Genomic DNA, 27,586 nt, shown 5'->3' with positions numbered 1-27,586 from the left:
AGAAAGGAAACAAACAGAAGACAGTCTTTGTTCCGCCCATAAAGGGAGTAGAAGTGCCCCTTTAGAGAAAGACAGGCAGACGTAAAGGCAATAGAAAGCTCGCTGTGGATGTGTTACACTTCTCTTGGCGTCCTTGAGCATGACGGAGCACGAATACTGCTGTTTCTTGAAGCAGATATCCGAGCACAGCCGTTTCATTCCGGGGCCAGGCTGTCGTGCATTTCTGAAATGTCAACCATTAAAAAACCGTACCGTGCCAACTGATCGACAGCCACGAAGAGAATCTCCGAAGCGGCAGTGGCATCCCTCGGAGACGCCTCAGGACCTTGGCTTTTGATGTTGAAAATTAACCTTGTCCCATAGGCTGGGAAATGAGGCAAAACAGCCCGGCGGGCAGCTCAGCTGCAACCGGGACTTAAATAAACAGAGTTTGTGTGCGAAGGGCACCTGCTACTTCGGGGGGCCACCCTGGTTAGCTTGGCCAGTCTTTGTTTGAAGGACATAATGCTCAAAAGCTTAAACACTGGACAAACTGCTAAAGGTACAGCTAAACAACATCATACCATTGATCTACTCGTGGCTAGAAAAAAAAAAAGGAGAGAGGCAATCCAAAGTCCTTCAGGCTGTGAAAGGTCCCTGTGGGTTAGTGCTCGTGTGTGTGGCGGACCCAGCTGCCTCCTCCGCCGTGCAGTGCTCGAGGAATGTCTCCGACGGTCTCAGTCTGGTTTCTCCTCCCTCACCCCCACTTCTGAATTTGGAGCAGCATCCACCCGAGATCCTCGCGAAGAGCCGGGAGCTTTTCTATGGTCAGGAGGTGAAGTAGGAGCTCTGCATGGAGTAGAGTCGGTCGATGGGATTGCCCACACGGGCCTGGAGGAGGTTGGCCTCAGCCGTGGACAGCAGGCAGTCTCCCAGGTGGCTGATGCTGTCGCTGTCCATGTCGTGGAAAACTCCTTCTGAGTCTGGAAGAGGAAGGAGAGGGAAATAAGTGGGGACGTGGCACGGGCACATTCCACGGGGGGAGCTGGGGTGTGGCTGCATCACAAAAAAACAAACCACTGTGAGCACGAGGGGACCCCACGCCGGGACCGGCACTGGGCACGGCTCTTCCCTCCCTCACCCAAACGTCTCCCGTTGGAGAGAAGACCCCAGGCTCACTCCCCAGCCTCCAGCAGAGCTCAGCCCGAGGCTGTGGCCTCGCCAAACTTCCTCTGAGAAAGGCTCTGAGCTACGTCCAAGTCCCGTGGACCATTGGCAGGGTTGGATTCATGGCTTGGGCAGCTTTGGCGCAGGGACACGGCTTCGGTGCAAGCTCCCCGGCGCTCTCCTACCGTAGGGGTGCAGATGGTCTCCTGGCAGCTGGGGCGGTGTGAGCCCTTGTCTGTACAAGTCTGTGCTGTAGCCGTTCTGATCCAGGGGCAGCAGCTGCTGCTGGGGGATGCGAGGATAGGGAACCATCAGCCCGTCCAGGCCGTGAACGCTTGCACCGTCTAAAGACACAAGCAGTGGGACGGGTTGGAGAAGGGGCGCGCAGCGCAGGTGCAGGAACGTTATTCACGTCGCTGCAGCGGTGTGTGGCAGTCCCAGTCGGGGTCAGCACTGCACGAGGCTCAGGGCACCCATGCAGCATGGATGCAAGGTTACAAACATCCACGCGATGTTATAAAAAGGATCCTCTTCCCAAGAAGAGGCCAGGCACGCTGCATCGTGAGTACCCCTGAGTCCCGCCGAGCATTACCCAGCATCATTCCACCTTTGTGGTCACCGACAACTTGCGCACCAACTCGGCGACAACCTGCCTGCTCTCTGCTACTCCCCGTGTGTGTTCCCTCTCCGATCTGTTCGAGCCAATCCCCCCGCCCCAGCCTGCAGCCCCCAGCGCTGTCGGCGTGCCCCCCAGCTCCTCACCTTCGCTGTCATCGTTGCTCTGCCTGCTGTTGCGGCCGGTCCCCCTCCCGCTCCCCAGGCGAGGGTTGCCCAGCTGGTCTTGCTCCTGCTGTTGCTGCTGCTGCTGCTGCTGCCTGCGAGCGATCTTCTTCATCTGCAAGGAGACCGAGACCCCAGCTTTGAGGCTCTGAGCGGGGGGAGAGGCAGCATATGACTGCCACCTGCCTTTCGTCGCCACCGAGCATTGCCCCGGTATATCTCTGCCAGGCTGCTCGGGGTGACTCCTCCGCAGTCAGCATCCTCTACGCCCGGCCAAGACAAGCCCTGTGAGCAGCGGGGCTGGCAGGAAAGGCTGTAGGATCTTTGCGGGGGATGCCACGCACAATTTAAAAAGCAAAGGACTTTGGTTTACTGCAAAGGCAGGTTCTGCTTCCACCCTGTACATCCTGCACCGCTGGAAACGTTTTCCCTGCAACTTCTAGAGGGAAGAAGTGGGAAATCCTTCCAGTCTTCCCAGTCTCACAGTGAGGGGGAAAAAGTAGCAAGTAGCAAATGAATAATAATTTAAAAAAAAAAAAAAAAGGAGAACATTGAAGCTCTGCAAACATCTATAGGTTTCTTACATTCCTCTCTAGGCTTTTGCTATTATTAGATCCCTGTTGCACAGCGAGGTGCACCCGTGGTTTGGTCCCGCGTAGCTGTTCTGTTCTGACCGTTTTCTCTTTTCCTAAGCTGTCCTGTGTTTCCTCTGAATTGGATGAGTGTGTGATATCCCAGCCGTGTTGGGAACGCAGCTGTGGGGCAGGGACCGTTGCTCACCTTGGCTCTTTGGTTCTGGAACCAGACCTGCACCACCCGCACGGTCAGGCCCGTCTCAGCTGCCAGGGTCTCCCTCACCTGTCCGCAAAACGAAGGGGCGGAGAGCTGAATCAGAAATTAATTACGCTTAAAAGGGTCCAAGCCTGCCATCGTGTAACGGCCCCGTTATACCTTCCTGCAAGGCTTTGAGGAAACCTCGAAGGAAGCCTTGAAGGCCCGCCGCTGCTGCGTGGTGAGGATGGTGCGCGGGCGCTTGGAGCGCTTGTGGTCTTTGCTCTCCTCGCCGCCCTTGCCGTGCGAGTGGCTGCCGTCTTCGTCCTCGCTTTTCACTGCAACGGAAGGTCGGGAGCGGTGGCTCAGCAGAGAGTGGCCTTTCCAGGCCATCTCCCAGGGCAAGGATGCAGAGAAACGCTCAGTTTTGCTCCTCACGAGGAGCAATTTGGGCCAGAAGCGCAGAACGAAGCCAGGAGAGCTCACGGGCTGAGTTGCGGCTCAGGGGAACACGGTGAATAAGCGGTGGTGCTGAGGAACCAGCCTGGCCCCGCACCTTCCATCCCATAACATCTCAAATCAGCCCAACCAACCCTCTCCAGGCACACCAAATAGATCGAGGTACACCCTGGGCTGCCCCTCTGCCCTCACCGAGGGGACAAGGCGCTGCAACCTCCACCCACCTCCTCCTCCTCCTCTGGAGCCTTCCTCGGAGTTAATTAGGGACTGGCGGCAGGGCGAAGAGGCTCACGGGGATGAGCTCACCCCTCCCAAATACCACCATACCCCACAAGCCCGCTCCCCGCCCTCGGCACTGCTCCGGCCCCTCACCGGACTCGGTGGGCGCGGGGCTGATAGCGCTCAGCATCTCCTTCTCCTTCTCGTAGTCGCTGCGGCACAGCAGCTGCCCCTCCTTGAGCACAAACTCGTCCCCCCGCTGCAGGCGCCGCTCGCACTCGCAGCAGTAGAAGCAGTGGACGTGGTAGACGTTCTCCAGCACCCGCATGATGAGCTCGGACGGGGCGATCGCCTTCAGGCAGCTGCTGCACTTGGTCTGGAACAGCCTGCAAGGAAGGTCCTGGGGGTTAGGCACTTGCGCGGGGCTGCCGGGGCAGAATCACATAGCCACAGAATAGCCCAGGTTGTAAGGGACCCCAAAAGCTCACCAGGTCCAAGCTTTTGGTGGGAAAAGGGAGCCTGGATGAGGTTACCCAGCACCCTGCCCACCTGCACCTTGAAATCCTCCAGTGATGGGGACTCCACCACACCCCTGCGGAGGTTCCTCCAGGGATTGCTCTCACCGTAAACCATTTCCTTCCCGCATTAAGATGAAGCCTGCCCTGGTATGGCTTGTACCCATTGCCCTGTGTCTTCTCCACGTGGCTCCTCGTGGAGAGAATCATCCACTTCGTATCCACCTTTAAGTACCGGAACACCGTGATGAGGTCCCCCCGAGCCTGCTCTTCTCCAGGGTGAAAACACCCAACTCCTTCCATCCCTGAGGGGCTCAGGAAGCCAAGGAAGGAAGCGGGTGGATGTGTGGAGCCTCGTATCCAGCAAAAAATGTCTTTTCCAGGGGCTTCCTGACCACCTGTAACCCCAGGGAGGAACGCAAACGTGCCTGGCCCATCGGGACAGAGCTGGGTGTCCCCTCTTCCTCTCTAGGGCTGTTGGCTGCTTGGCTTCGCCAGGTTCATGGCAGATTTCCTCTGCGGACCCCTCCGGGACAGTCCCCAGGGCTTGGCGGAGCCTGGCGCGGGGAGTCCCACCGGGAGGTGTTTGTGCCCCACTCCGTGTCCAGAGAGAGGCATAAACAACTGCGAGCGCCCCGCGCACCGAGCAGATGGTTCTGATGAAGTAATTTGGGATCTAAACAAATGTGAGCGGCGGTGGCTGCCGGCTGACAGCTTCTATTTAGCCACTTGACAAGAGAAAGTAATAAAATAGGGATTAATTAGGCTGTTGTTTAAACACACAGGATCTTCCCCACCAGCAGGGAACTCATAAACTGGGATTGAGAACAAGACTAGGTTAATCCTCCTGGCAAACTCTGTGGAGCAGGATGAAGAGGCTTACAGGGGTGGGCTCATCCCTTCCAAATACCACCATGGATTTGCGCTGTGCAGTGGCTTTCGGCTGCGGTGTCTGGGACATTCCAACTGGAATGGTGTGGGATTTCTCTCTCCTTTGTGTCAGTGCGTTTGCACGCACGTTCCTCGCCCTGCCTCTCCCTCTCTCCCTTTCCTCTTTGTCTTTCTCTAATTCACACTTGAAAAATAATAACTGAATTTGAGATGAATTGTGGGGAGTAAAGAGCAGCCTTTTAGCCATAACCTCAGCGTCTTACGGAAGGAGCAAGCTGGGAGAGTGTTTCAGGCACAAGCCCAGCCCAAATCTGGGCTGAGTCCAAACCTGTCCCTTTCCTAACACCGACATCCTTCTGTTACAGCAGAAGTGAAATAGTAAAAAGGAAAAAAAAAAAAAAAAAAAAAAAACACCCAAAAAACCACCAACCCAACCCAACAAGAGAGCCAATCCGTGCTCGTGGCTTTCTGGGACCGGCCGGGAACAAGTGACATGCGACCAACCGTTCGGTTATTAACGTTCCTGGACTTCAAGCCCGGCTGGAGCGTAACGATCGTGTAGCCAGAGCCCTTTCCTGCTGTGTTCTCACCCAGGGGTTCCCACCTGGATCCTGCTCGCTGGCCGTGGCACCCAGCCAGCTGCAGGTGGAGGGCTCCAAGTGGAGGAGGACCTGCCCACGTCGCTGGCAGAGGCTCCAGAGGCTGACCACGTCCTCGGCCCCTATTTCCAACTTGAATCTGCCTTTATTCCGCGCCCAGCGGCTAGACTTTGTCACGTCTTTATTTTCTTGTAGTTTGTTATGCCAGTTGTGGGAAATCACACGGGTCTTTCAAAGTTCCTGTCCCTCATCCCGCAAACGACCGGTTTAGGAGTGAGCGCTGAATTTCAGAACTGCTGTCCCCAAAGAAAGCTCTGCCTTGCCTCTTTGTGTGCTGCTGCGTAGCTGAATCTGCTGTGCCAGACAGACTGTTCGACTTTGAGACAAGCCGGCCCCACGCTCCCACCCGGTCCCGATGGATTTTTCAGAGGTTTTTCTCCTGGAGGGAGCCCAGGCTCAGCCCAAGAGCCCCAAATCCAGAGAGGGAGGCGGTAAGACCACAGGCCCGTCAAACCAAAGTTTTACTTCAACATCTTGGCCTGCCTCCAAGCAAGGAAGGGGAGCGTTTGGGAAGAAGCCGATGGAAAACTCTCTGTATAGATCCACACTTGTGTTTCCTCAATCATTTGTACCCAGTTAGGTGCCCAGCACTCCTGGGGCCTTTCATATCTCCACCCTCGGTGACATTGCTGGTTGCTTGGGCAAAACGTCCAGAAAATTGCCCAGAAACAGCAAATAAAGGAAAGCTTTGAACCTGGGCGCAGTGGGATGTGCGGAGCAGAGCAAGGAGATGGAGGTACAGAAGTTGGGGCTGGGAAAGGAGACCCATTCCCCTGCAAGGCAACAAACCCATTCCCCCTGCCGCTGTCGGGACCAGGCAGTTAGCAAGCCTCATGTGAAGACCTTGTCATGTGCCAGATTTCCCCGAAAAGGGTTTTTTTTTGTGCAGCTACCAGGTGAGGGAAGTGCCGTTACTGCAGCGTAACTCAATAATGCTTTTGGCACTGCGAGGCTCGCACACTCCATCTCCCAGCTAAGCCCCGAAAACAAATCCACTCTGCTTTGTACTAATTGAAGAAAACATTCAGCAAGCAGCTCATAAACACGGTGTCAGCTCGCATTACACAAAATTAAAATTCTCAGCCCCTCCAACACCAGGAATTCCTAAAGAGGCTGGTTTTAATATTGCCTGAATCCGTTTAAGTCAAGGTAATATTGTTTAGGTTGCCATAGGAACAAAACACATCTCCGTGGCTGGCAGTGGGTTCCGAGGAGGCTGGGGAGGCTGAGCGGCGGACGCGGCTGCCCGACGTCTGGGAGCGGCTGCCTGGAGAAACCACGCCGAGGGATGGTCCAAAACCGAAGCGGGTTCCTGGCTTCGTAATGAAAAGCGCGTTGAGGAGCAGCAGCGACACGAGCAGGATGTCTGCGAGCTGACGGAGAGGCAGCAGCAGCAGGAGCCCTTCCGAGGGCTCGTAGCTCGCTGCCGCCGCATCCCGTTTTCTGGGAGGACCGTTGTGCAGTGTCAGCCTCGCGGCCCGTGTGTCTCTGTTTGTCCTAAAAGGCCCCTGCTGACCCCACTTTTTGGCTGGGTCTCCACACTCCCGTGTCCTTAACACCCACGTTTCCTCAAGAAGCTGAGTCTGATAAGATTTCCTTACGGGAGCTGTGATAACGCTATGAATTTTTATTCCTGGGGATGTTCAGAAACCATCCAGCAAGCAGAGGCACGTGCCTGCACACAGCATTCACGGTATGCCTACAGACACGTATCCCACATCCTTACCTGCTTGCCTCAGATTAATTACCTTTGCAAAAGATAGGGTTGGATTTTCCCGCTGGGGAAAGGCTCACCTTGATGGAAAAACCATCAGGAGCTGGGAGGCGGATGGGTTTCTAAGCCTGAATGTCTTTGGGGATTGCAAGCTGCATGGCTGCTCACAGGTCAGCATCGTGAGAGAGGCTTGGGGCTCTGGGGACAGATTTTGGCAGCCAGTTCCTGAAGCTGGTGGATGCCGGATGCAAGAAGAGCAGTGTGGGCAGAAGAGCAGCGTGCGGTGACCACACGATGTAGGGCAAGCACATCTGTACTGCTTTATGGCTTGGAGGCAGCGTGTCTGTCACCCAACAAGGACGGAGATACGGCACATCTTAGGAGCTTTGCTGCCGGAGGCCAAATTCACCGGCTGCCCACGCTGTGTCTGCAGGGAGCTCTCGGAGACCAGCAGCAGGGCTGCGCGGCTGGCGCAGCTGCAGAAAACCCCAAACGCTGCCTGCAGGAGCACACGCAGCAGCACACTGATTTGCAGTCTGGAAGTCCCAGCACTGTTGCTCTACGGCTCCTTTCATGCCTGGGCACTCGAGCAATGCCCAGCACCTTTTTGAAGCTGAAATCTTGCTCAGCATCATGTATCGAGGAGTTACGCGCTATGGAAAACAGTTTCTTTCCACTATTCAATCCCCTTGCTCTGCTGACACTTTCAAACAAGTGTCCTCACTCTTCATTTACCATTAATTTGCTTTTCTTTTAATAACATAGACCAGCAAAGCAGCTGGGAGAAACCAGCACGTTGTTCATTTTCCCTTGGAAGTTCAGTAAAGTTTCTAGGCGTTGAGCCCAGGCAAGGGGCATCACAGCAAAGCATCCTCTGCGTCCACCCCTGCATATTGCCAAAGGAGCTGCAGACTGCTCTGAGGTCTTCCCACCTCTTTTCAGACATTTCATGGACTGCGTTTATCAGATTCCAGTCCCGGTAAACCACCCCAGTGCCTGGCTGTCTGTTAATCCTCGCTGAGCATCCCCGTTGCAGTTCAGGATGAGAGCCTCTGACCTGCAGCAGCAGCGCAGGGGATGCTGACCCAGGCCTGGGAAGGGTAATTTGGAGCGCATACGGTTGCATCGATGGGATTAAAAGGTGTTAATGAAGCAAGGAATAAGCTGGGAGGCCTGTGCTTCATGAAACTAGCTTATTTAGTTAGGGTTTAGTCAAAATGAAGCAGTCCAGGCTTAAGCAAGGTCTGTTTACTTAACACTGAGCTGCAAAATCCATTGTAGCTGGCTGAAATATTGAAGTGGAGCTTGCAAAGCCGCCGGCCAGATTTCGGGCTGGGGCTGGGGGCTAGGGGCGTGACGGGGACACACAGGGGAAACAAGGAGGCAATGACAGCACAATATGCTCTTTCATTCCCTCCTGCACCAGCCACGTCCCCTGGCTCGGCCGTGCAGAGCGGCACCGGGGCACGGTGGGGAAAAATTTCCTCGTGCTGAATCTCTGGCTTCTTGCAGCAACATTTGGGTCAGAGAAAGGGAGGAAACTGGGGGACAACAAGGTGCTCTCGGCTCCCTCCAAAGCTCTTTGTGGGCTAGGTGGGTAGATTTACCCCCAGAAGGGCACTTTGTGCACAGAATTGTGCAAGGCGCGCTCAAACCTGACCCTCACCGTCCATCGCTGGGAACACAGCTTGGAAGGATGAGGGCAACACCACGGCCGTGGAGAACAGAAGGATTTGGGGATGTTGGTTATGAAAAGCAACCAAACCTCAGCATCTCACGAGTGTGGTCCGGCTTGTCCCGACCCCGTGAGTGCACCCAGCACCCATCCAGGAGCCAAGAGGTGTTAGGAGCCCTGCTCCCGGGGCTCGGTTCTGTTCGTGTCAGAGATGGAAACCGACGCTGGAAAAAGATCCGAACCAGAAGCAAAACAAAACAAAACAAAACAAAAAAGCAAAACAACACCAAAGAGGTTCCCAAAGCCGGAGAGATTCATAAATATTAAAGTGACACGAGTGAAATGCTACTGAAAGATTTAATACTGTGCTGCTGCTCTGTCCCTCAAGGGGTTAACCCCCCCACTGCGAGGATATTACTGCCAGCACGGTGGCACCGAGCCATCACCATATAATCTGATGAACTCTTTTATTAAATTTCACAGGCCTGTCTTCTTTATTAAAATCTCCCAGAATTCATAGGGCGCCTGTCATATCACTGCTGAATGCTAACAAAAAATGCGTGTTTCTTCTTTTATTATTTTTCACCCCCCCCCCCCCCCCCCCCCAACTCCGAGGACCGCCGGGGAGGGTTGCGTTGCGGTGGCTCTGCCAGGTGAAGGGGAGGTGGCAGGGGAAGGCGGTGGGAAAGGCGAAGGAAAACCTCCCTCCGCACCCCACGGGTGCTCCCCACGGGCACAGCTCGATGGCAAGGAAAACTGGTCCCCCAAATCGAGGTTTGCCTGCAAAACCCATCCCCATGCAGGCACCCCATGGTGAGAGGAGCAGGGTAGGACCACACCTTGAAAACGGGTCCAGGAGAGAGGGACGGCAGCAGGACGGTGCCTGGAGCTGCTGCCTCCTGCCCCTAACGCCCTGCCGGGCACCCAAGCTGCCCCGCGAGCGCCCTGTGAAGCTGGGGATGCTCTGGGTGATGCGTGCGGGGAATCTGGCCTCTCTCGAGCTTCTGTGATCGCCCCCACCTCTGCCATGCTGCGGCAAAAAGGTTCCTTCCCGGCTTGGATCCCACACCGGGCCATCTCAGAGCTGCGGGAAGGTGCGATGCAGCCGCTGAATCTCTGCACACCCTGGGCTGCGCCGGCACCAGGCTGCAGCTTTGCTTTTGTGTCCTCTGGAGCATGCTTTAATGCTTTTTTTCTTTTTTTTTAATGCAGATCGTGGGGGTCACACCTTGGGCTGACCAGGGGCAGGCAGAGTGGGCTGCCGGACGCCCAGAGCTCGGGCGCAGCCTTTATTTTCCCGTAGCTCGTTTAAAGCCGCTGCTGCAGCTCGGAAGCTCTGGTGGGGCCTTGCACTTGGTGCATATTTTTATCACTTGGTGCATATTTTTATCACTTGGTGCATATTTTTATCACTCGCTGCGTATTTTTATCACTCGGTGATGCTCTGCCAGCTGCCTAAAGAACAGAGCAGAGCCCGATGCTGCTGCGGCACAGAAGAGGTGAGCCCAGCCCCCTGCCTGCATGCCCGGGAAGGGTGTTTTCCACTCCCTTAGGAAATCAGCTCCTCTTCCAAGCGTAAAGCTTGACGTTCATACCCAGCTTCTCACCGAGCTCTGAAGGAGCTCCGAAAAAATGGGCGCCGCGCCTCCGACGGGTGGTGCAAAGCCCTGCATGGCGAGACACCCCCTCGACGAGGCTCCTCTCCCGCTCCCCCCTCTCCAGCCAACGAGACACGACCCGAGAGCTCGCCCCGGCTACGCGGGCTCGACGCCGGCGTTATCAATTCCTATTGATTTCGTCCTGCCTTATTGCGGGGCCGGCGGGCAGCTCCATTAGTATGCCCGGCAGGAGAAGGGCTCCTGCGCTAGTAGCTAGGGGTGATATTACCCACCCCGATAGTATCCCGGCTCAATATCCTGTTTCTCCTTTTCTCATTTCCTGTTTGCAGGTCTGAATGCGAGCGTTGTCACAGCGCGAGGGGGGCTGGCAAGGGTGGGGGGAGACAGCAGGACGGTGTGTGCCGGGGAGGGGAGGGGGGGGCATTAACGTCGGGGGGGGGGAAGCCGGGGAGGGGAGGCAGAAGGGCTGCCGACACTTTTATTACAGATTTAATAATGACAAAAGAACATCATTAAACATTCATTAGAATTATTTAATTAAATTTTACTTCGGAGGGGGAAGAGGGGAGGAAAAAAAAAAAAAGAAGAAAAAAAAAAGAAGAAGAGATTAGATATGATGTAAAAAGCAATATTGATTGAGAAAAGAACAAGCTGGGGAGATGTGATTTAAATTAAACTCCGGGCTCTCTCCCTCTCCCCTCCGTTTTAAGCGAGGAAGGGGACGTGCGGCAGCACCGGGGGGAGGCTCGGCAGCCAGCGGCAGCACCGGGACGCGCGTCCCTGGCCGGGCCACCGTGGGTGACACCGAGCTTCGCCGCACCGCCTCCAGCAAAACGCCTCCGGTGCCATCGAGGGCGCTCGGATGTGACCGTGCCCTGCCGGGGTTTTTGCGCGTCCCGCAAGCTCCCTGTGCTGCGGTTCCCTGTGCGGGTCAGGAGGAACGGAGATCCACGCAGCAAAGGGATCAACCTCCCCTTAAAGTCCTTTAAAACAGGACTGGAAATGATGTAAATGCCCGCCCGGCGTGACCACGGCCCCAAAATATTTCAGCGCTGTGTTAAGGACGGAGAACGGAGAAGGCGCGCGTCTGCTAGCAGCCACCTTAGGAAAGATTTTCGAAGGAAAATTGCCTTCATGAGCGGTCTGTGACAGCGAGCACCCCAAGCCAGCGCCGTCAGCTTCCGAGCCCCTCTGTGGGGATGCCCTTAAGCAGCAGATGTGAGTTAAACACACTGCAAATCGTATCAGGCGTCTAAAAGAGAGTTTTTTTTTTAAAACAGTGAAAGCTGTCCCCTAACAGGAACCCAGCCTTTAGCTCGAGAAACACCGGAGGGAGATTTCCCCCAGCCCGTGACACGGGGCCAGGAGGGAAGCGAAGGGAAGTTCAAAGTGGCGGGCAAAAAAAATAGTAAGAAGAGGTTAAAAGCTGCGCGTTGATTTTACAGGAATTGGGAAAGAGGCTCGGGACGGGGCTTCTGCAGGGCTGACCGCGGCTGCACCAGCGCGATCCCGACGATGGGGGACCAGGCGGGGGTGCGGAGGTGCCGCCGAGATAGTTAGGGTAAGCTGCAATTAGCCACATGGAAGCCTAATTGCATTAAGGGGGCGGGGGAAAGGAAGGAGGAAGCACTCGATGGCTCTGGGTTGTAATTCGCTTTGGGCAGCCGCGAGGAAAGAAGGGGCCACGAGGAAAGAAAGAGCCACGAGGAAAGAAAGGGCCACGAGGAAAGAAGGGGCCACGAGGAAAGAAGGGGCCACGAGGAAAGAAGGGGCCACGAGGAAAGAAAGAGCCACGAGGAAAGAAAGGGCCACGAGGAAAGAAGGGGCCACGAGGAAAGAAGGGGCCACGAGGAAAGAAGGAGCCAAGAGGAAAGAAAGGGCCATGAGGAAAGAAGGAGCCAAGAGGAAAGAAAGGGCCATGAGGAAAGAAGGAGCCAAGAGGAAAGAAAGGGCCATGAGGAAAGAAGGAGCCAAGAGGAAAGAAAGGGCCACGAGGAAAGCAGGAGCCACATTCCCAGCGCCGTGCTGGCCCTACGGGAGGTGTGGAGCTCCCCGGACCCCAGGACGACCCGTGGGCAGAAGCAGCGAGAGGGACGCAGGGCTGGAAAGCAGAACGCAGGAAAATACTGCTAAAAAAAAAATAAAATCTGCTAAAACACCCGTGAGGAGTTTGTGACGGCGATGCCTGGCTCGGCATTTTAGACGAGGGGGCAGCCGGGGGAGGTGGGGACGTGTCATGAGCAGGATGGGTCGGGGGGATCCCCGCTGCCCCCATCGCCTGCTTCCACGTAGATTCCTCGAGGAAGGAAAGAGAGGATGAAGAAATGGGATGAAGGATTGCAAGCGCTGCCCTTCCAGTGCTAGCCAGGCTTGGAAGTGGGAGAACTGTGGAAATACGGGGACAGCAGCAGAGGGAAGGGAAGGGAAGGGAAGGGAAGGGAAGGGAAGGGAAGGGAAGGCAAGGCAAGGCAAGGCAAGGCAAGGCAAGGCAAGGCAAGGCAAGGCAAGGCAAGGCAAGGCAAGGCAAGGCAAGGCAAGGCAAGGCAAGGAAGGGAAGGGAAGGGAAGGGAAGGGAAGGGAAGGGAAGGGAAGGGAAGGGAAGGGAAGGGAAGGGAAGGGAAGGGAAGGAAGGAGATAGAATAGAATATTTCAGTTGAAGGGACCTACAAAAACCACCGAGTCCAACTGCCCGAGCACTTCAGGGCTAACCACAAGCGACCTTTCCGTAAACCACCTCCCCTTCAGCCCTTGCAATCTCACCAGCCGTGGGCTCTGCACCTTGGTGCAAACCTTTCACCTGCTCGCGCGTCCTCCCTAAGCCGCCACCGACCCCCTTGCCACTCTCTCCACCACTTCTGCAAGCACTAATCCCGGAGAAATCACTAATCCTGGAAGCACCAAGTATCCAAAGCATTGGCAAGCACTTGATTGTTAATTTACATCTGTGTTCTCTGCTGCAGGGGGCTGTTACCTTGACCTGTGGTAGTTTACTTTGATTTCCAACTCCTTTGGGGTTCATATTTTCCTTCTCCTCATCAGGCACAAGAGAAAGCAAACGATTTTAGAGGCAGGCCTAGCTGCTATCGGACCACGGTCAGCTGGTGGGTAAGAACGCTGTGCCCACTCATGGCGTGGAATTTGGTGACGTGGGTCTAAGGGAGGCTCAAAGCCATGGGACGCAAAGCAAGGAAGGAAAATACAGGCCAAAAGAGAGAGAAATCTATCAGAGTAAATTACATTTAATTAAACTAGAAAAATAATGTGTGGCACAAGAAAAGAAAAAAAAAAAAAAGCTCTTCCTCCCCTATGTATTCCCCCATTAGAAAAACAATCCAACAGCGATGGGGAACAGACAGCACGTGGTGGCTGGTTTCTTAATCATGCTCAAGGCACATCTGCATATTTCTTTCATTTTGCGGTGATTATAGAGTTAGTGTTTAATTTCCTGGGCCCTGTGAACAAACCAAGGCGAGGAACAGTGAGAACTGGGGTAGGAATAGCTTTGTGTAATTAACGTCATTAATCATGATGCTCTCGGTGGGAGACGGGGCTCAGCCACCCACCCGACGAGGAGAGAGGGAAGGCTTGGGACGGGGAAAAGATCGCGGTGAGCCCATGGTTTGGCCGTGCCCTAAGCTTTGGGGAGGTGCTTTGCTCCACATAAACCATGGACGTAAGGCTGCAAATTGTGTGTCCAGCTCCTTCCCAGCTTCTTCCCAGCTCCTTCTCAGCTCCTTCCATCCCAGCTCCTTCCCAGCTCCTTCCCAGCTCCTTCCTTCCCAGCTCCTTCCATCCCAGCTCCTTCCTTCCCAGCTCCTTCCTTCCCAGCTCCTTCCTTCCCATCTCCTTCCTTACCAGCTCCTTCCATCCCAGCTCCTTCCATCCCATCTCCTTCCTTCCCAGCTCCTTCCTTCCCATCTCCTTCCATCCCAGCTCCTTCAATCCCAGCTCCTTCCCAGCTCCTTCCCAGCTCCTTCCTTCCCATCTCCTTCCTTCCCAGCTTCTTCCTTCCCAGCTCCTTCCTAGCTCCTTCCCATCTCCTTCCATCCCATCTCCTTCCATCCCAGCTCCTTCCATCCCAGCTCCTTCCTTCCCAGCTCCTTCCTTCCCATCTCCTTCCTTCCCAGCTCCTTCCTTCCCATCTCCTTCCTTCCCAGCTTCTTCCTTCCCAGCTCCTTCCTAGCTCCTTCCCAGCTCCTTCCATCCCATCTCCTTCCATCCCAGCTCCTTCCATCCCAGCTCCTTCCTTCCCAGCTCCTTCCTTCCCAGCTTCTTGCTTCCCATCTCCTTCCTTCCCATCTCCTTCCTTCCCATCTCCTTCCTTCGCATCTCCTTCCATCCCAGCTCCTTCCCAGCTCCTTCCATCCCATCTCCTTCCTTCCCAGCTTCTTCCTTCCCATCTCCTTCCATCCCAGCTCCTTCCACCCCAGCTCCACTCTTGCTGCAGACCCCAAGCACTGGCGCAATGGGGACAGTGGCAACCATCTGCGACCAGCACAGGCTGCTTGGGAGCAGAAAGGGGGCTTGAAACGTCAGGTGCGCCTCGCACCATCCTCGCTCCCTGCCCAGGGGGGCTGGAAGGAGCTGCGGGACGTTCCCTTTCCTCCTCCTCCATCTCCCGTTGTCCTCGCAGAGGCACCCGCAGGGTCCGCTCGCTGGGCGGGCGGCCCCCATTCATCACTGCCTTGTCGCGGTGCTCATTATCTCGTTTATTTGCTCGCTTCTCGGAGCGCTGTCACTTCTCGTTACCTGCCCCATGGGCGGCGGGGGACAGGGGGAGACATGGGGGGACCCCGGCGCTCCGCGGATGGAGAAGCTGGATGTGGCCGAGCGGGGCTGGCGTCCCTGCCCGCAGCCTTTGGGGGAAAATCGGCACCTTTGGGAGCTTCAACGCTCCGCAAAGCAGAGCTGGGCCAAGCAGGGGGCAGCCAGAAGCCCTTTCCCGAGAGCAGCGCCTGTCAGCAGCTCTTGCAATCCATCACGTTTCGTCCTTGAGTCCCCGCTCGTCAGGTTCTGGCATTTCAGGCGCATCTCAAGCATCATTTTTGAAATTCCTCGGGCCTAGGAAGCGCGCTGATAATTTCTGAGCTGGCTGTAACCAAACGTCCCAAACACGGCAAAGTTTTTATGCTCAAAAGCCAAAAAAAATAAAAAAATAAAAAAATAATCCCAAATCCTTCTGCTTTCAACACCAATTTCATCATTTTTAGGGCCTGACTCCTGCGCCTGGAATGTGTGCGGTTTGCAGACAGCGCCTGGGCTCATTCTGCTCTCAAAGCCCTGTCCCGGCGTCTCCTCCCCGGGGGATCCATGCTTGGGGGGGAGCCCTCCCGCAGGGTTTTAAGCATGACCCAGCCCGCTCAGCAGAGCTGCCTCTGGGTCCCCTCTGCCCCCCCTCCGCATGCCAGCCTGGATTTGCAGCCTGGGTGTCCCCCCCCCCCCGATGGAACAAGGCAGCTCGCTGCCACCTTTGCCTCCCCGTCTCCCATTTCTCACCTCCCACCCTGGCTGCTGGACTTCTCCCAACCTGCTCCATCCAGAAAATTGGCCAAAACCAGGTCGGCGCTGGATGCCAGTATCGGTGCTGGGTGCCACCCTGCGCTACGGGACACAGCAGGACGATGCCGGGTGTCCCCGCAGTGCGCCTACATCACTATTTTGGGGGTGTGCGCCCAGCCTGCTGCTCTCAGACCGTTTTTGCAAGGCTCCCTGCCTCTGGCCATCCCTACCCCGCTGCTCAGGGGTGCCTGAGGCTTCAAAAGGCGAAGCGAGCCGCTGCTGCTCTTGGTTCAGGATCTGACCCAGCGGGGCTGCCCGTGCCCCGCTCGGGTGCCCCTTGGGTGAGCTTTCAGAAAAAAAAAAACACCACCCTTTTGGCTGTGGATATGATCTCCGAGCGCAGCAATAGGTGGGGAAGGAGCTGCTTAGGGTGGGCTCGAGGTCATCTTGGGCTCTGCGTGATGCCCGGCCGGGATGCTAACAACCCAAAGGCACCCGTGGGGGGCCGACGGATGGGTTGTGCCGCTGGCCCCCTCCTCATCCCTTAGCATCCAGCCGGAGGAGCCGCGGGGATTCACGCAAAGACGGGGAGCACAAGGGCACACGGAGCCCGCGCTCGATCACGTGGCGGCAGCGCGGCGATGGGGAGCCGGCGAGCCAGGTTCGAGCCGAGTTCACCCCGTATCTCCAGCGAGGACGAGCGAAATCATCTCCACATGGGCAAGAGGAGAGCGCGGAGGAGAGGGGGACGGCTGCCAGCGCGCGGCCGCGGTTCAGATCCCTCCCGACAGCTCCCCGGCAGCCCCCGCGTTGCCTGTCATTCCACAAAACAAACTTCAAAGTAAACAAGGCGCCCGGGACGGGGCCGTTGCAGCCACTCTATCATCCTTCAGGAGTATTTTCCTTCCTCCCCCCCCGGCCCGTCCCGAGCCGTTGCTGTTTGATAGCATTTACGCGAGCTGCCCGGAGCGGGATTTACAGGGCAGGTGCCTGAGCAAAGCGCAGGAGAGCTGGCGGGGCCCCAGGCGAGAGGGGAAGAGGAAAGCTTCCCAAAAGCCTTCAGATTGTGGTTTTATATGATAGGGACTGCAGAACAACATCCATCTTCGGGCTTAACATTTCATCTCTAGATCAACAGCCCGTTCCTTCCCCCACGTTCAGCTGCAGCTGCTGGCTTATCTCGCCATTAAAGCATTTTCCTCTTATTGCGCAGCTCGCATGAGGGGGGAATAAATGCCAGATGGGTCTCCCCTCCAGGTCACCCTGCTGCAGCCACGGCCTGCGCCGCGGCCCCGGGGCGACGCTGGGTCCTGCAGCCTGGGATTAATCGCTGGCCAAGCCCGGGAACTTTTGGAGAGTCAAGGCCAAGAATGCGGACTCTGGGGGGAGCGGATTTCCAAACAGCAGGACTGAGAGTTTGCCTCCCTGGAAATTCCCATGCTGGGAGCGCAAAGGTGCTGAGCGGACGCCGTCGGAAGCACCCGGAGGACCGACTTTCGGGACTTGCAGACCCTAAAGGCGTCTTTGCAAATCAGGCTGAGGTCCTTCAAGCGCTGCAGCGAGACGGAGCAGACCGGGTCCAGCACCGAGCAGCGGCGGCGTGGTCAAATTCAGCGCAGGGCGAGGGGAAATGGCACGGCCATGCTGTCCTGAGGACGCACGGCCTCCCTTTCTGGCCAAAAGCAGCGTGGAGGCTGGGGTTTCCACGATACCCCATGGAAATCCCATCACAAATCAGGCACCCAGCTCCTCGGAGGGATGAGGGGCTCTGCGCAGGTGGGTTTTGCCAACACGTTTGTGTCTGATTACACGCAACCGCGGCCACCAAATCCCCTCCAGCCACCGGCTCCTCCTGGCCAAAGCAGAGACCTGGCAGAGGCCCAGCCCGCTCGGACCCAAGCAGCCCCTGGTGCCCACCCTTTGTGGCTGAAGGGTGAGGGAGAAGCCTCCTCGTGCCTGCCCGGCTCTCCCAGCCACCCCGGGGAAGCGGGCAAGCCCTGGTGTTTTTATTGCCATCCCCATCGCTGCCAAGCGCCTGCGTCACGGGCGGGGAGGAGGCTGCGCTCTCTGATGAAGCACGGAGGAGATAAGATCGGGCCGGTCAGAAAAGCCTTTAGAGGATGCTGCCAAACTGCAACAACCCAGCAATACCCTGGGGTGTCCGTGCGGCCTGCCACCGCTGCGTCTCCCCCACCTCCCTGGCCAACACCAGACACCCCAAAAATTACGCCCGTGTTCGTATCTTTGAGTTTTGCAGACAAGGCTGAGCTGGGGATAAACACGGTTTTCTTGGAAATATGCGCAAGACGGACGCCCTGACTCGCTAACTGCAGAGATGCCACCCTGCCCGCGGGCCCGTTTCTCTCATGTCTGCTTCCACACTCTCATGACAAAGCACAGCCTCCACCATCCCACTCTAGCTTTTGCCCCTGCTGACGAAATCAATCTAAAAACCAGATTTTTTTTCCAAATAACCCCACGCGCAGCACTGGCTGTGTTTTATCCAACACACAAGGCAGAGCCCAGCAGTAGAGGGAAGCTGATCCTGCCACGGGTTAATGTCTGGGTGCCTTTTCCCATGCTGCACCTCCAGATTCGCACTTTAACACCTCATTTGATCCACACCATTAAAACGAAACAAGCAGAGAAAGGCAGAAGCCCTTCTACTCTTGGAAGCCCTGGCAAGTTGTTCCGAAGGAGAACTCGGTGGTGGCCGCCCTGCTGAAGGGCCGGGGCTGCCACCACGAGCAGAGCCGAGCAACAGCAAGAAAACCGGCACAGCCCCAGGGCGCATCCTTTGGGACGGGCTCCTCCGCACCGAGGAGCGGGGTCCGGCTCCTGCCCCATCACCAGGACGCAAAGCATCCACCCGGGACGGCGTGTCCCTAAGGCTCAGCCTCCCTCCTTCCATCCCAGCAGCCCAGGAGAGCGTTCGATCCCAACGTCGTGGCGGAAAATCGAGACAGCACGCCTCCGTGCCCCTGCTCGCCTCACCTGCTGCTCGCCGCCCTGCGTGCCACCAGTGGCCACGCTTCCAGGACCCCACTTTGCACCAGCTCCCTCCCCGCCTGGGATGGAGACGGTCAGCGCCGAGCCCGGCCAAAAAAAAAAATAAAAAATCACTTACTTCTCGTAGTCGTGCTTGCAGTAGAGCTGCCGGTTGCGGCAGTAGCAGGTGCCGGAGAGGGGCTGCAGGCAGACGGCGCATTTCACGCAGCCTTCGTGCCAGGAGCGCTCGTTGACGCGCAGGAGGAAGCGGTCGGAGATGGGGGTGTCGCAGCCGGCGCACACCTCCCGCATCTTGGGGTCGGAACCTGGGCGGCGGGGAGAAGGCGGCGTGAGAAGGAGCTGGGCTCTGCCCCGGGACGCATGTTCTGTGCGGGGGTGTCTGCCTTTTGGGAGGGGGCGACGCTTAGCCTCGCACAACCGTTTGCTTGCACGATTATCTACTGGTTTGGGTGGGTTTTTTGTTGTTTTTTTTTTTTTTAAAAAAAAGCACCACGTGGTGTTGGTGTCAGCGGCTGAGCACGCACAGGAGGGCGAGAAGGGAGGCTCGGCACGGAGCTCAGCCTTGAAAATGAAGGCAGAAGTTGGCCCATGCGAAAGCAGCAGCAAAGCCGCTCCTGCGAAAGCAGAGGAAAGGGTTTCTGTGCGGTGACTTCCAGGGGAATCGCGCTCCCAGCGTCGCACGAGCTGGACGTGGGGGACACGCACAATGGGAACCGGGGAGCCAACGTGGAGCAGATCCACGCAGGAGGTGGCGGGGCTGCAAACCTTGACCCAGGCCAGGGCACGGCCCCGGGGGTGAATTTTGCCCACTTTCGCCCCACGCTCGGTGCTAAGCTGTTTAAAAGAGGAAAGGCTGCAGAGATTTGGGAATTTTTTTTTCCTTTATCAACATGCAAATCTATGGCTGCTCTTCAAAGGCTTCGTCATGATAGCTTCAAGGTAGAGGAGTGAGCAATAAATGCGCTATCTGCCGCGCTGGATCTGGGCTGCAGGCTGAGCCAGGCAGAGACGCCCCCTCCGATGCGCACAGCCTCCGCGGTGCCAAGCTCCTTGGCTTTTACGAGCGCTTATCACCGTCCTCTCCCTCCCCAGCCTGGGAACACCTGCCCCAGCGGGGCTGGGGGGGACACGGTGGCTTCACGGGGACGAAGCTGCCGAGGGGAAGCAAGGTCTCGGAGGAGCGGGGGGCTCGGAGGGCTCGAGCCCTTGGCGAGCAGCAGGACCAGACGCAGGTCACTGCTCCGGGGCGAGGAGTGGAGAGGGGTTGTGCTGGCCTCTGCCCAAAGAGAGATTTGCACCAAAACCGGGCTGGGACACACGGAGGAGCCCTGACCCAGCCCCTCGGCAGCTGGCTTTCCAGCTTTTCCAGCTTTTGGAATTGTGTGCCCCGGGCGCAGAGGGGGCACGGAGCAGGCAGGGCTGCTGCAGGGACAAAATGCGGGTGGGCAGAAAGTGTCTGCACGCAGGAAGCTTTCTGAGCGCTCGCTCTGCCCAGGTTTAGCTGCAGCCAGAGACGGAGAAGCCACAACGTCCTGAAATCATCTGAAACCGCAGCAAAGGCGAGGGTGGCTCTGGGAAATTTGGGTAAAGGCAGGTGATCCTCTTTGCGTTTTGGGCACTGCTGCCATTACACCAAGGCAGGAGGAAATGTCGGCAGGGAGTAAATTTGAGTAATTTGGGTTTGCTACCCCCACAAGCACCTCCAAAAACGGGGGTGTGTTGGGCAACAGCAGCTTCTGACACGTTTCATGGGGTCCTGCACCACCGGCATCCCATCCCAGCTGACTTCAGCTGCTTGCCCAAGCCCCTCGCGGCTCCCGGGCTCAGCACAGCCTCTTAATCGAGTGCTGGGGCTTGGAAATGGGACAGCAGCTCCCGTGGGAGGGGGACAGATCCTGAAAGCTTATGCTTCTTGCAGCCGCCCTGAACGGCTGGGGCCAGAGCTGGTGTCGGGGCTCTCGGTGCTGCAGCAAGCCCAAAACTCGCTCCTCAAGGGCAGAGGCATGGATCTGTCCTCGCTGCAGCCCCTGCAAGCAGCTCGGGGGTGGAAACGGGGATTTGAGCTCAGGAAGGTGACAAATGAAGGTGTGCCATGCCGGAGCAGCAGCACACCGGCACCGGGGCCACGAGGAGGGCTGTGATGGCGCAGCACCGGCACGGTGGGACCGTGGGTGCTCATCCCACGTCCATCCAGCTCCCCCTTTTTTCCTCCGCTAGCAACTCCTGCGGTCAAACATTTTCACCCTTCTTGCATCCCAAGGGACCAAACCTCCAGTGGGTTACGGTGTGTGGCCGACGACCCCAAACTCCTCTTTAATTTGGGGGGAAAAAGCAGGGAATCGTTTCACGCCGGATTAGCCCAGGGCGGCTATTTAAACAGCCGGGGACCGTTTCATAGCAAAAGGGGGATCGCTGTGAAAGGGAGAGGCAGAAAACTTGGGAGCGGAGGGGGTGGGCAAGGAGGCTGCTGGGGATTGAGGCTGGGGGGAGGAAGGGTCGGGATGCAGGGGCAGGGACAGCAGCGCAGCTCTGCCAGGCTGTGATTCCCACCAGAGCCTCGCTCGGTGCAAGGACACGAACGCGAACGATGCCCTTAGCACAGCGTGAGCGGTGTCGAGCTCGGGGGGCAGAGGGGATGCGAAAAGGCCCGGGGGAACGCCGGCTGCCCCCATTCCCCAGCGGGAACCGAAAGCGGAGGAGGTTCTGCCCTTCGCTGCCCCAAAGACCTCAGCCTTTTACGAGCGGCCGTAGAAATGCAACAGTTTGGCCCAGCCGCTGTGCTAACGAAGAGCAATTTCCACCCACCCTGCCGCAGCTCTGCGAGAAGGGGCGAAGGCATCGGGTGGGGGGGGCAGCTCTCGGGTGCCTCGGTCTAAATTGTGCCCCCCCCCCCCCCGGCCAGGCCCTGCTGGGGTGGCCGGATCCGGCCTCGCTCCGTTGGGGAGCGGCAAACCCCAGGCAGGGTGCGGGTGCGCAGTTGGGTTGTGCGTAAAATCAGCGAGGAAATGGGGGGGGAACGGGGCTCGGAGGAGGCGAAGGGGCTTTTTTTTTGGGGTCAGGGCAGGCAAGGAAGGGTCGGATGCCGGGGCTGTCCCCGTCCATCCCGTGCTCGGTGCCTCGCTGGAGCCACCGAGCACCGTAAGGACAGCACCAGCCCCCCGGAGCTGTTTTGGGGTCGCAGGGGAAGGGGGACGAGGGGGACGTTTCGCAGCTTTACCGGGGCTTGGGCTGCCTCCAAAGCATCAAACCGCAAAACCGGGCTGAGCCCGGGGCCGCTCCCGTTCCCGGAGCACCGGGACCGGAGCCGGTAGGGACGGAGGGGGGGGGGGGGGGGGGGGGGACAGGACGGGACGGGACGGGACGGGAGGGTTGGGGCCGGGCTCTGCTCGTTCCCCGCCGCCCCCGGCACTCACCGAAGCCCAGAACCGGCGTCGCCTGCTGCAGGCAGGACGGAGCCTCCTCCGTCTTCATCCCGGCGGCTGCGGGCGGAGAGCAGCGTTAGGACCGGCCGGGGAGGACCGAGCCCAAAGCCCCCCCCCAGCCCCGGGGGGGTCCCGTCGACCCCCGGCGTTCTCCGCGTCCCGGTAAAAGAACGGCAACGAAATCCCGGCGGCGGCGACGCGCACCCGCCCCGGTCCTCCCGGTCCCGTTAGGGCAAGCCCCGACCTTGCCCCCGGGATCCCCGGGAGCCTCCCCGTTCGCTCCGGGTCCCGGGGATGCCGCGGCGGGGGTCGTTCCCCCCATCCCCAGCTCCGCGTCCAGGAGACCCGACGGGACCCCCCCCCCACCCGCGGGCCGGCTCCCGGTGCCCGGTTCCCGGTGCCCGGTTCCCGGTGTCCGGTGCCCGGTTCCCGGTGCCCGGTGCTGGGTGGGTTCTCCGCGCCCGGACGGGGCGCACCGGGAGCGCGTCCCCGGGGTTGCCGTCAACCGGGTACCGGCTCCCCGCGACCCCTCCTCCCCCCTCTCGTGCTCGGCACCTACCGGGGCACCGGCGGCACCGGCACCGGTACCGGCACCGGCGCTTTTCGGGGAGCGGAGCGGGGCGCGAGTGTGCGCGGGGCAGAGCGCGCAGCCCCCGCTCGTGTCCGCGCCCGTGCCCGTGAGCGCCGCCGCCCCCCGCCTCCCCCGGGAGCGCGCCTGAGCCGGGAGCGCGTCGGGGGCCCCATCCCGCCGGGCCCCCCGAGCTGGAGCCCGCTGCGCGCGGAGCCCCGTCGGCGACTGTCGCGATAGAGGCGGCGCTCCCCGCTGGCGCCGGGGTCGGGGTTCCGTGGGAATAGGGCAGCCGTGGGGCTCCGCGCAGCCCGGCGCGTTAATCCGCCGCTTTACCGCTCCCCGAAGGGCTGCCGGTTCTGTCGCGACAGCCGTGTCGCCGACAGGGAAGGCGGCGGCTCGTCCTCCCGCCGTCGGGGCGGTCGCGGTGCCCGGGCTCGGCTCGCTTCGATGGCCCCGGCCCTCCCCCGGCTTCCAAACGAATCCGCCGCCGGCACCGTCCCGGCAGCGGGGAGAGGGGGGGGGACGGTGGGGACCCCCCCGGGGGCTGCCCGGCCCGGCCGCCCCCCGAACCCCGGGGGCTCCCCCGGGGCGAGAAGGAGGCAGGGGACCCCCGGGATGGGGTGCCCTTGTTGGGGGGGGTTCCTTGTAGGGGGGGTGTCCCTATGGGGGGGGGGGGGTCCTTACAGGGGGGGCGCTATGGCAGGGGGGGGCGCCATGGCAGGGGGGGGCGCCCACCCTTTGGTGCCAGCAGCCCCTCTTGGCACAGCACAAAGCTGGGCTTATCCGATGCCAAGCGGGGGCCGGGCAGTTTTGCAAAGTGGAATCCAAATTATACAAAAAAAAAAAAAAAAGGAAAAGTTCCCAAAAATGACGATTTTTTTTTTCCCTGATAGGAAAACTGAGCTGGCACCAACTCCCCAGACACAGAGCTCGACCCGCACCCTGCATCCCCTTTGTGCCCGCCGCCGCCCCAGCTCGGCCTCCCCAGAGCAGAGAGGCCGCGTTAACCATTGCTCCAGAGCAATAATCCTCCTTTATTCGGCCAAGCTCCCCATGGAGAAGCTGGATTCCTGCTTAGGACCATGGAAGTCCAACCCTGGCCCCAGCGGGACAGGGCGGTCGAGAGGAACCGGCAGGAAACGGGCAGGATAGTATAAATTAAGAAGAGAAAGGAAACATTTGGGGTGCCGGGGCGCCGGCACGCCGCTTTGCTCGGCACCGCTCAGTGGGGCACAGGCTTTTCGCAGAGGTAGTAGCACTCGAAGGTGCAGTAGACGTCGTTCCACTGCCCAGAGGTCCAGACGTGGGCGCAGTCCTCGTTGTTGCCGCTGTTGTTGGGCTCGCCCTCCTTCCAGAACCTGGGCAGAGAAAATGTCAAATCGGGTGAGGGAAATGCAGGGAGCGTGGGGTGGGGACTAGCTACGCCTGTCTTGGATGATTTTGGATGATTCTGGGCGCCTTTAGATGCTGCGCTTGGCTCTGCTACTGTGTTAGACCTGGTGTGAAACAGGGGTGCGCCAGCAGGCTGCGGTTTTGGGGTGCCCGGGGGGGGCAGGCTGGCACTCACGTGAACGTGCTCTTGTAGTCGGTCCCGTCGATCCATTCCCACTCCCCTTCCGAGTTCCCGTCCGTCAGCCCAATCCAGAAGCGCTCATTCCTTGTCCTGAACATGACAAAATTCTGCAGCGGGGAGAGGGATCAGGAGGGGAAAGCGCCAGGAAAGGGCTCCGGGAGCCAGCGGGCTCGGGGCACAGCCGAGCCCTGCGCTTGGCTGCTCCTTGGGGTCGCGGAGGAGCGGGACGGGGACCAGAGCATCCCGCAGAACCGCGGAGCCCGGCCTGGCGGGCAGGCAGCACGAGTTCTGCCTGCTCTCTGCTGGCTGCTGCCGAGGACAACAGCAGGCTCTGGGACGCTCCGGCATCCCAAAGTTGGGGCCGTGGGGCACGGAGCAAAGGATGCGGACAGGAGCTGGGTCTAACTGGTGGCTGCTGGGGTCTTTACCTGCTTGGCGAAGCTGTTAATGGTGGCCAGGCGCGAGTGCATCTCCTCGCACTGGGTCTTTGCCTTGTACCAGCTCATTCTGTCTATGGAGAAGTAGTAGCATTTGCCATCGAAGTATTCCCACTCCCTGGCTTCGGCTCCGCAGGGAAACACTGGGGGAAGAAGGATGGGGGGCAGTCAGGAGGGATTTCCCAGCAGTGCTCCAGTGCCAAACTGGTGCGGGCACAATCCTGCAGCTGTATATTGGGTTCCCACAAAAGCACCTAAAAGACGCCTCTACTACAAGGTGGATTTTTATTTCCAATGGAAAAAAAACTTGTCAGAAGGCAGGAGAGCAGACCCCGCTGGACCACCCAGCCCTCCTGGAGCCCTGTCTGTGCAGGTGCCAGCTTAGGGAAAGCGCAGAAGGGGGGGTACAAAGCCGTGGGTCTGGGCAGCTTGCGGGACTTACAGAGGGAATCCCTGTTGGAAAAGTTCAGTTTCTTCTCTGTGTGCACCTCGTTGAGTTTAGAAGAGATGGCAGAAACTGCGTTGAGAGAGGGAGAGAGACACGGTGGGGTACTGGTTGTACTGGTATCGGCCAAGGATGAGGATGAGCTCTGTTCTGGTGCATTGAACCCACTCCCTGCTCCATGCCTCATCCTTTGGCATCCTCCTCTCCGTGGAGGTCCGAGCCCCCAGCATGGTGCCAGCCCCCAGCCCCACAACCTCATCCATCTCTTGGTCCTACCCGCCTCTTTAATTAGCGTGAATTAGCGTGAAGCATCCACCCGCTCAGAGGGGCTTTGGTACCTCTGGAGAGCGACACCGCAAACAGGGTGATCATCAGCAAGAAGGAGAGCGCCAGCAGAAGGTAAATCGTGAGAAAGGACCTCAGCTTCTGCTGGAAGAAGCTTCTGTCTTTAAAATAAAACACAAGAGATGTGAAAAACGGTTCCCCTCTGGCCACCGGATTAATTTGAGTTTCATAGCTCCTCGGGCTCCATTGATAGAAGGGTTAATGAATAACCTGCAATGGTTAACTTTTTGCTACAGAAGGCAAAATTTGGGTGGTAGCTCCTGTCCCGACCCCTCTGGGGCACAGCGATGGGCACAACGGCTGTCACGCCGGTGCCTTGTGCTAGCATTGCCCCGTGTTATGGGGCAGGGCAGGTGATTTTCTGCCAGGTTTCACACAAACGGAACCAAACCAGTGCCTCCTCTACAGAAATGATGTTTTTATGCTGTGTATTTTGGGATATGACATGTTCTAGACCCTCCTGGCTGCCTGGTGGAAAAGCAAAATGGATTTCCCTAGTGACAGCCCTCTGGGGGGGGGTCTTTGCTGTCCCTTACTGGTGCTGGGGGGCTCGGAGGGGGTCAGAGCCACCCTTGGGAGGTCTGTGAGGGTGCTTGGAGCCCATTCTGGGGCCCTGGGTCCCTTCCAGGTTGAACGAACCCACTCTCGGGTGCTGCTGGGTGGGCACCCGGCTCCTCCCCAGCACCCACAGCCCCTCACTGCCCCCCTCACCCGTTCTCCAGCTGATTCTCAACTCAGGGAGCAGCTTCTTAGGGCAGGGTTCCTCACCCCAACCAATCAAGCCCGTTAGATCCAATTAGCCAAGCTCCCTAACGGCTGCCCTGAAGTCCAGACCTTCCTCTTCCTCACAAACCAGGTGCCTTGGCAGGGGAAGACCAGGCCGGGAGATCGGGGCTCGGCGCCTCTCTCCATGAAGCAGCGGATCGAAGGGTTTAGCAGGGCCGAGGTTTACCTTTAAAGATGTGCAGGTCATCGTGGAGATGTTCCTCGTCCATCGCCACGAGCTTTGGCTGGCCCTAGGAGCACGTAGGTAGGAGCTTGGTCATCAGAGTGTTTGGAGGAGAGGACGCGCAGAGCCTCTGGGGACGTTCGGTCCAAAGGTTAGCGTTTAACCAGCAGGTTTTCGAGCTGCCTCTTATTGGCTCCTGCTCTCAAAATAGCAGCTTGGATCGCGTCCACTTCCAACAACCCGCCCGTCTGGGGGGCTCTCGGCCAGCCGAGCTGGGCGCCCGTTTGGGTTGAACATCCCTGTGGAGTGAAAAGGGCAAACTGTCGGCTTCCTGAGGCGGTTCCCTCGAGTGGAAGGGAACGAACGCGCCGCTTCCAGAGCAGGTCTGGAAAACAGACTCCGGTTTGGGAAGGCGCTGCTTGGGAACGTCAGCCTTCTGACGAAGCGCTGCTCCCTGAATTCATCGATAACCCGGAGTTCAGGGCCTCTCTGTGCCGAATTCTTTTCGTTTTGGGGGCCGTGGCCTTCACTCCCCTCAGCCCCGACACAACCCAGGCTCCTGTTCCATACGCCGGCTTTGCTGGGGTTGTGGCTGGCTTTCTGCAAGTCTTTCGGCCCGCATTTAAGAAGCGTAGGGGGTTGATTCTGTGATGTGCACACAGTGAGGCGGGCTTGGGGGAAGAACCGTGCTAGCTAAAGGAGTTACGTGATGGCCAATGATGAAATGGAGACCGGACCCCCTCCGAGCTTGGGACTGAGAAGAAATGAGGCCCTGGAAGAGCTCCCCAAAGCTTGTGGGGAAATGATGCTTCAGCTGATGGATGAGGAGGGGCAATGCTGTGCTGCTGGGGCATCGATGGATGACTTCAGAGGGCCCTTCCAGTCCTT

The 27,586-nt window shown here is 58.4% G+C and overlaps 2 protein-coding genes across 3 annotated transcripts; both read right to left on the bottom strand.

Moving 5' to 3' along the window:
* Window positions 1–261: 261 nt before the first annotated feature.
* Window positions 262–23,409, bottom strand: LOC106049483 (LIM homeobox transcription factor 1-alpha-like). Of its 2 annotated transcripts, XM_066986507.1 has the most exons (10): window positions 22,974–23,409; window positions 22,920–22,942; window positions 22,370–22,456; window positions 19,075–19,261; window positions 3,529–3,761; window positions 2,878–3,035; window positions 2,707–2,784; window positions 1,909–2,041; window positions 1,332–1,490; window positions 262–962 (listed from the first exon to the last, which is right to left on the bottom strand). In XM_066986507.1, exons 1-10 carry the CDS (start codon window positions 23,120–23,122, stop codon window positions 808–810), a joined length of 1,362 nt encoding a protein of 453 aa, XP_066842608.1. In that variant the 5' UTR covers window positions 23,123–23,409; the 3' UTR covers window positions 262–807. The 2 variants fall into 2 exon arrangements, with proteins under 2 accessions (XP_066842608.1, XP_047910875.1); XM_048054918.2 differs by having other exon boundaries at window positions 22,370–22,435; window positions 22,938–23,070.
* Window positions 23,410–23,794: 385 nt separating this feature from the next.
* LOC106049482 (hepatic lectin) lies at window positions 23,795–26,907 on the bottom strand. The gene is made up of 6 exons (XM_048054911.2): window positions 26,702–26,907; window positions 25,743–25,850; window positions 25,402–25,476; window positions 24,951–25,102; window positions 24,517–24,629; window positions 23,795–24,307 (listed from the first exon to the last, which is right to left on the bottom strand). Exons 1-6 carry the CDS (start codon window positions 26,742–26,744, stop codon window positions 24,172–24,174), a joined length of 627 nt encoding a protein of 208 aa, XP_047910868.2. The 5' UTR covers window positions 26,745–26,907; the 3' UTR covers window positions 23,795–24,171.
* Window positions 26,908–27,586: the final 679 nt, after the last annotated feature.

Source organism: Anser cygnoides, chromosome 34, assembly GCF_040182565.1.
Source record: "Anser cygnoides isolate HZ-2024a breed goose chromosome 34, Taihu_goose_T2T_genome, whole genome shotgun sequence".
NCBI lineage: Eukaryota > Metazoa > Chordata > Aves > Anseriformes > Anatidae > Anser > Anser cygnoides.
The sequence above is the reverse complement of the archived record's forward strand: the minus strand, read 5'-3'. Positions and strand labels throughout refer to the sequence as shown.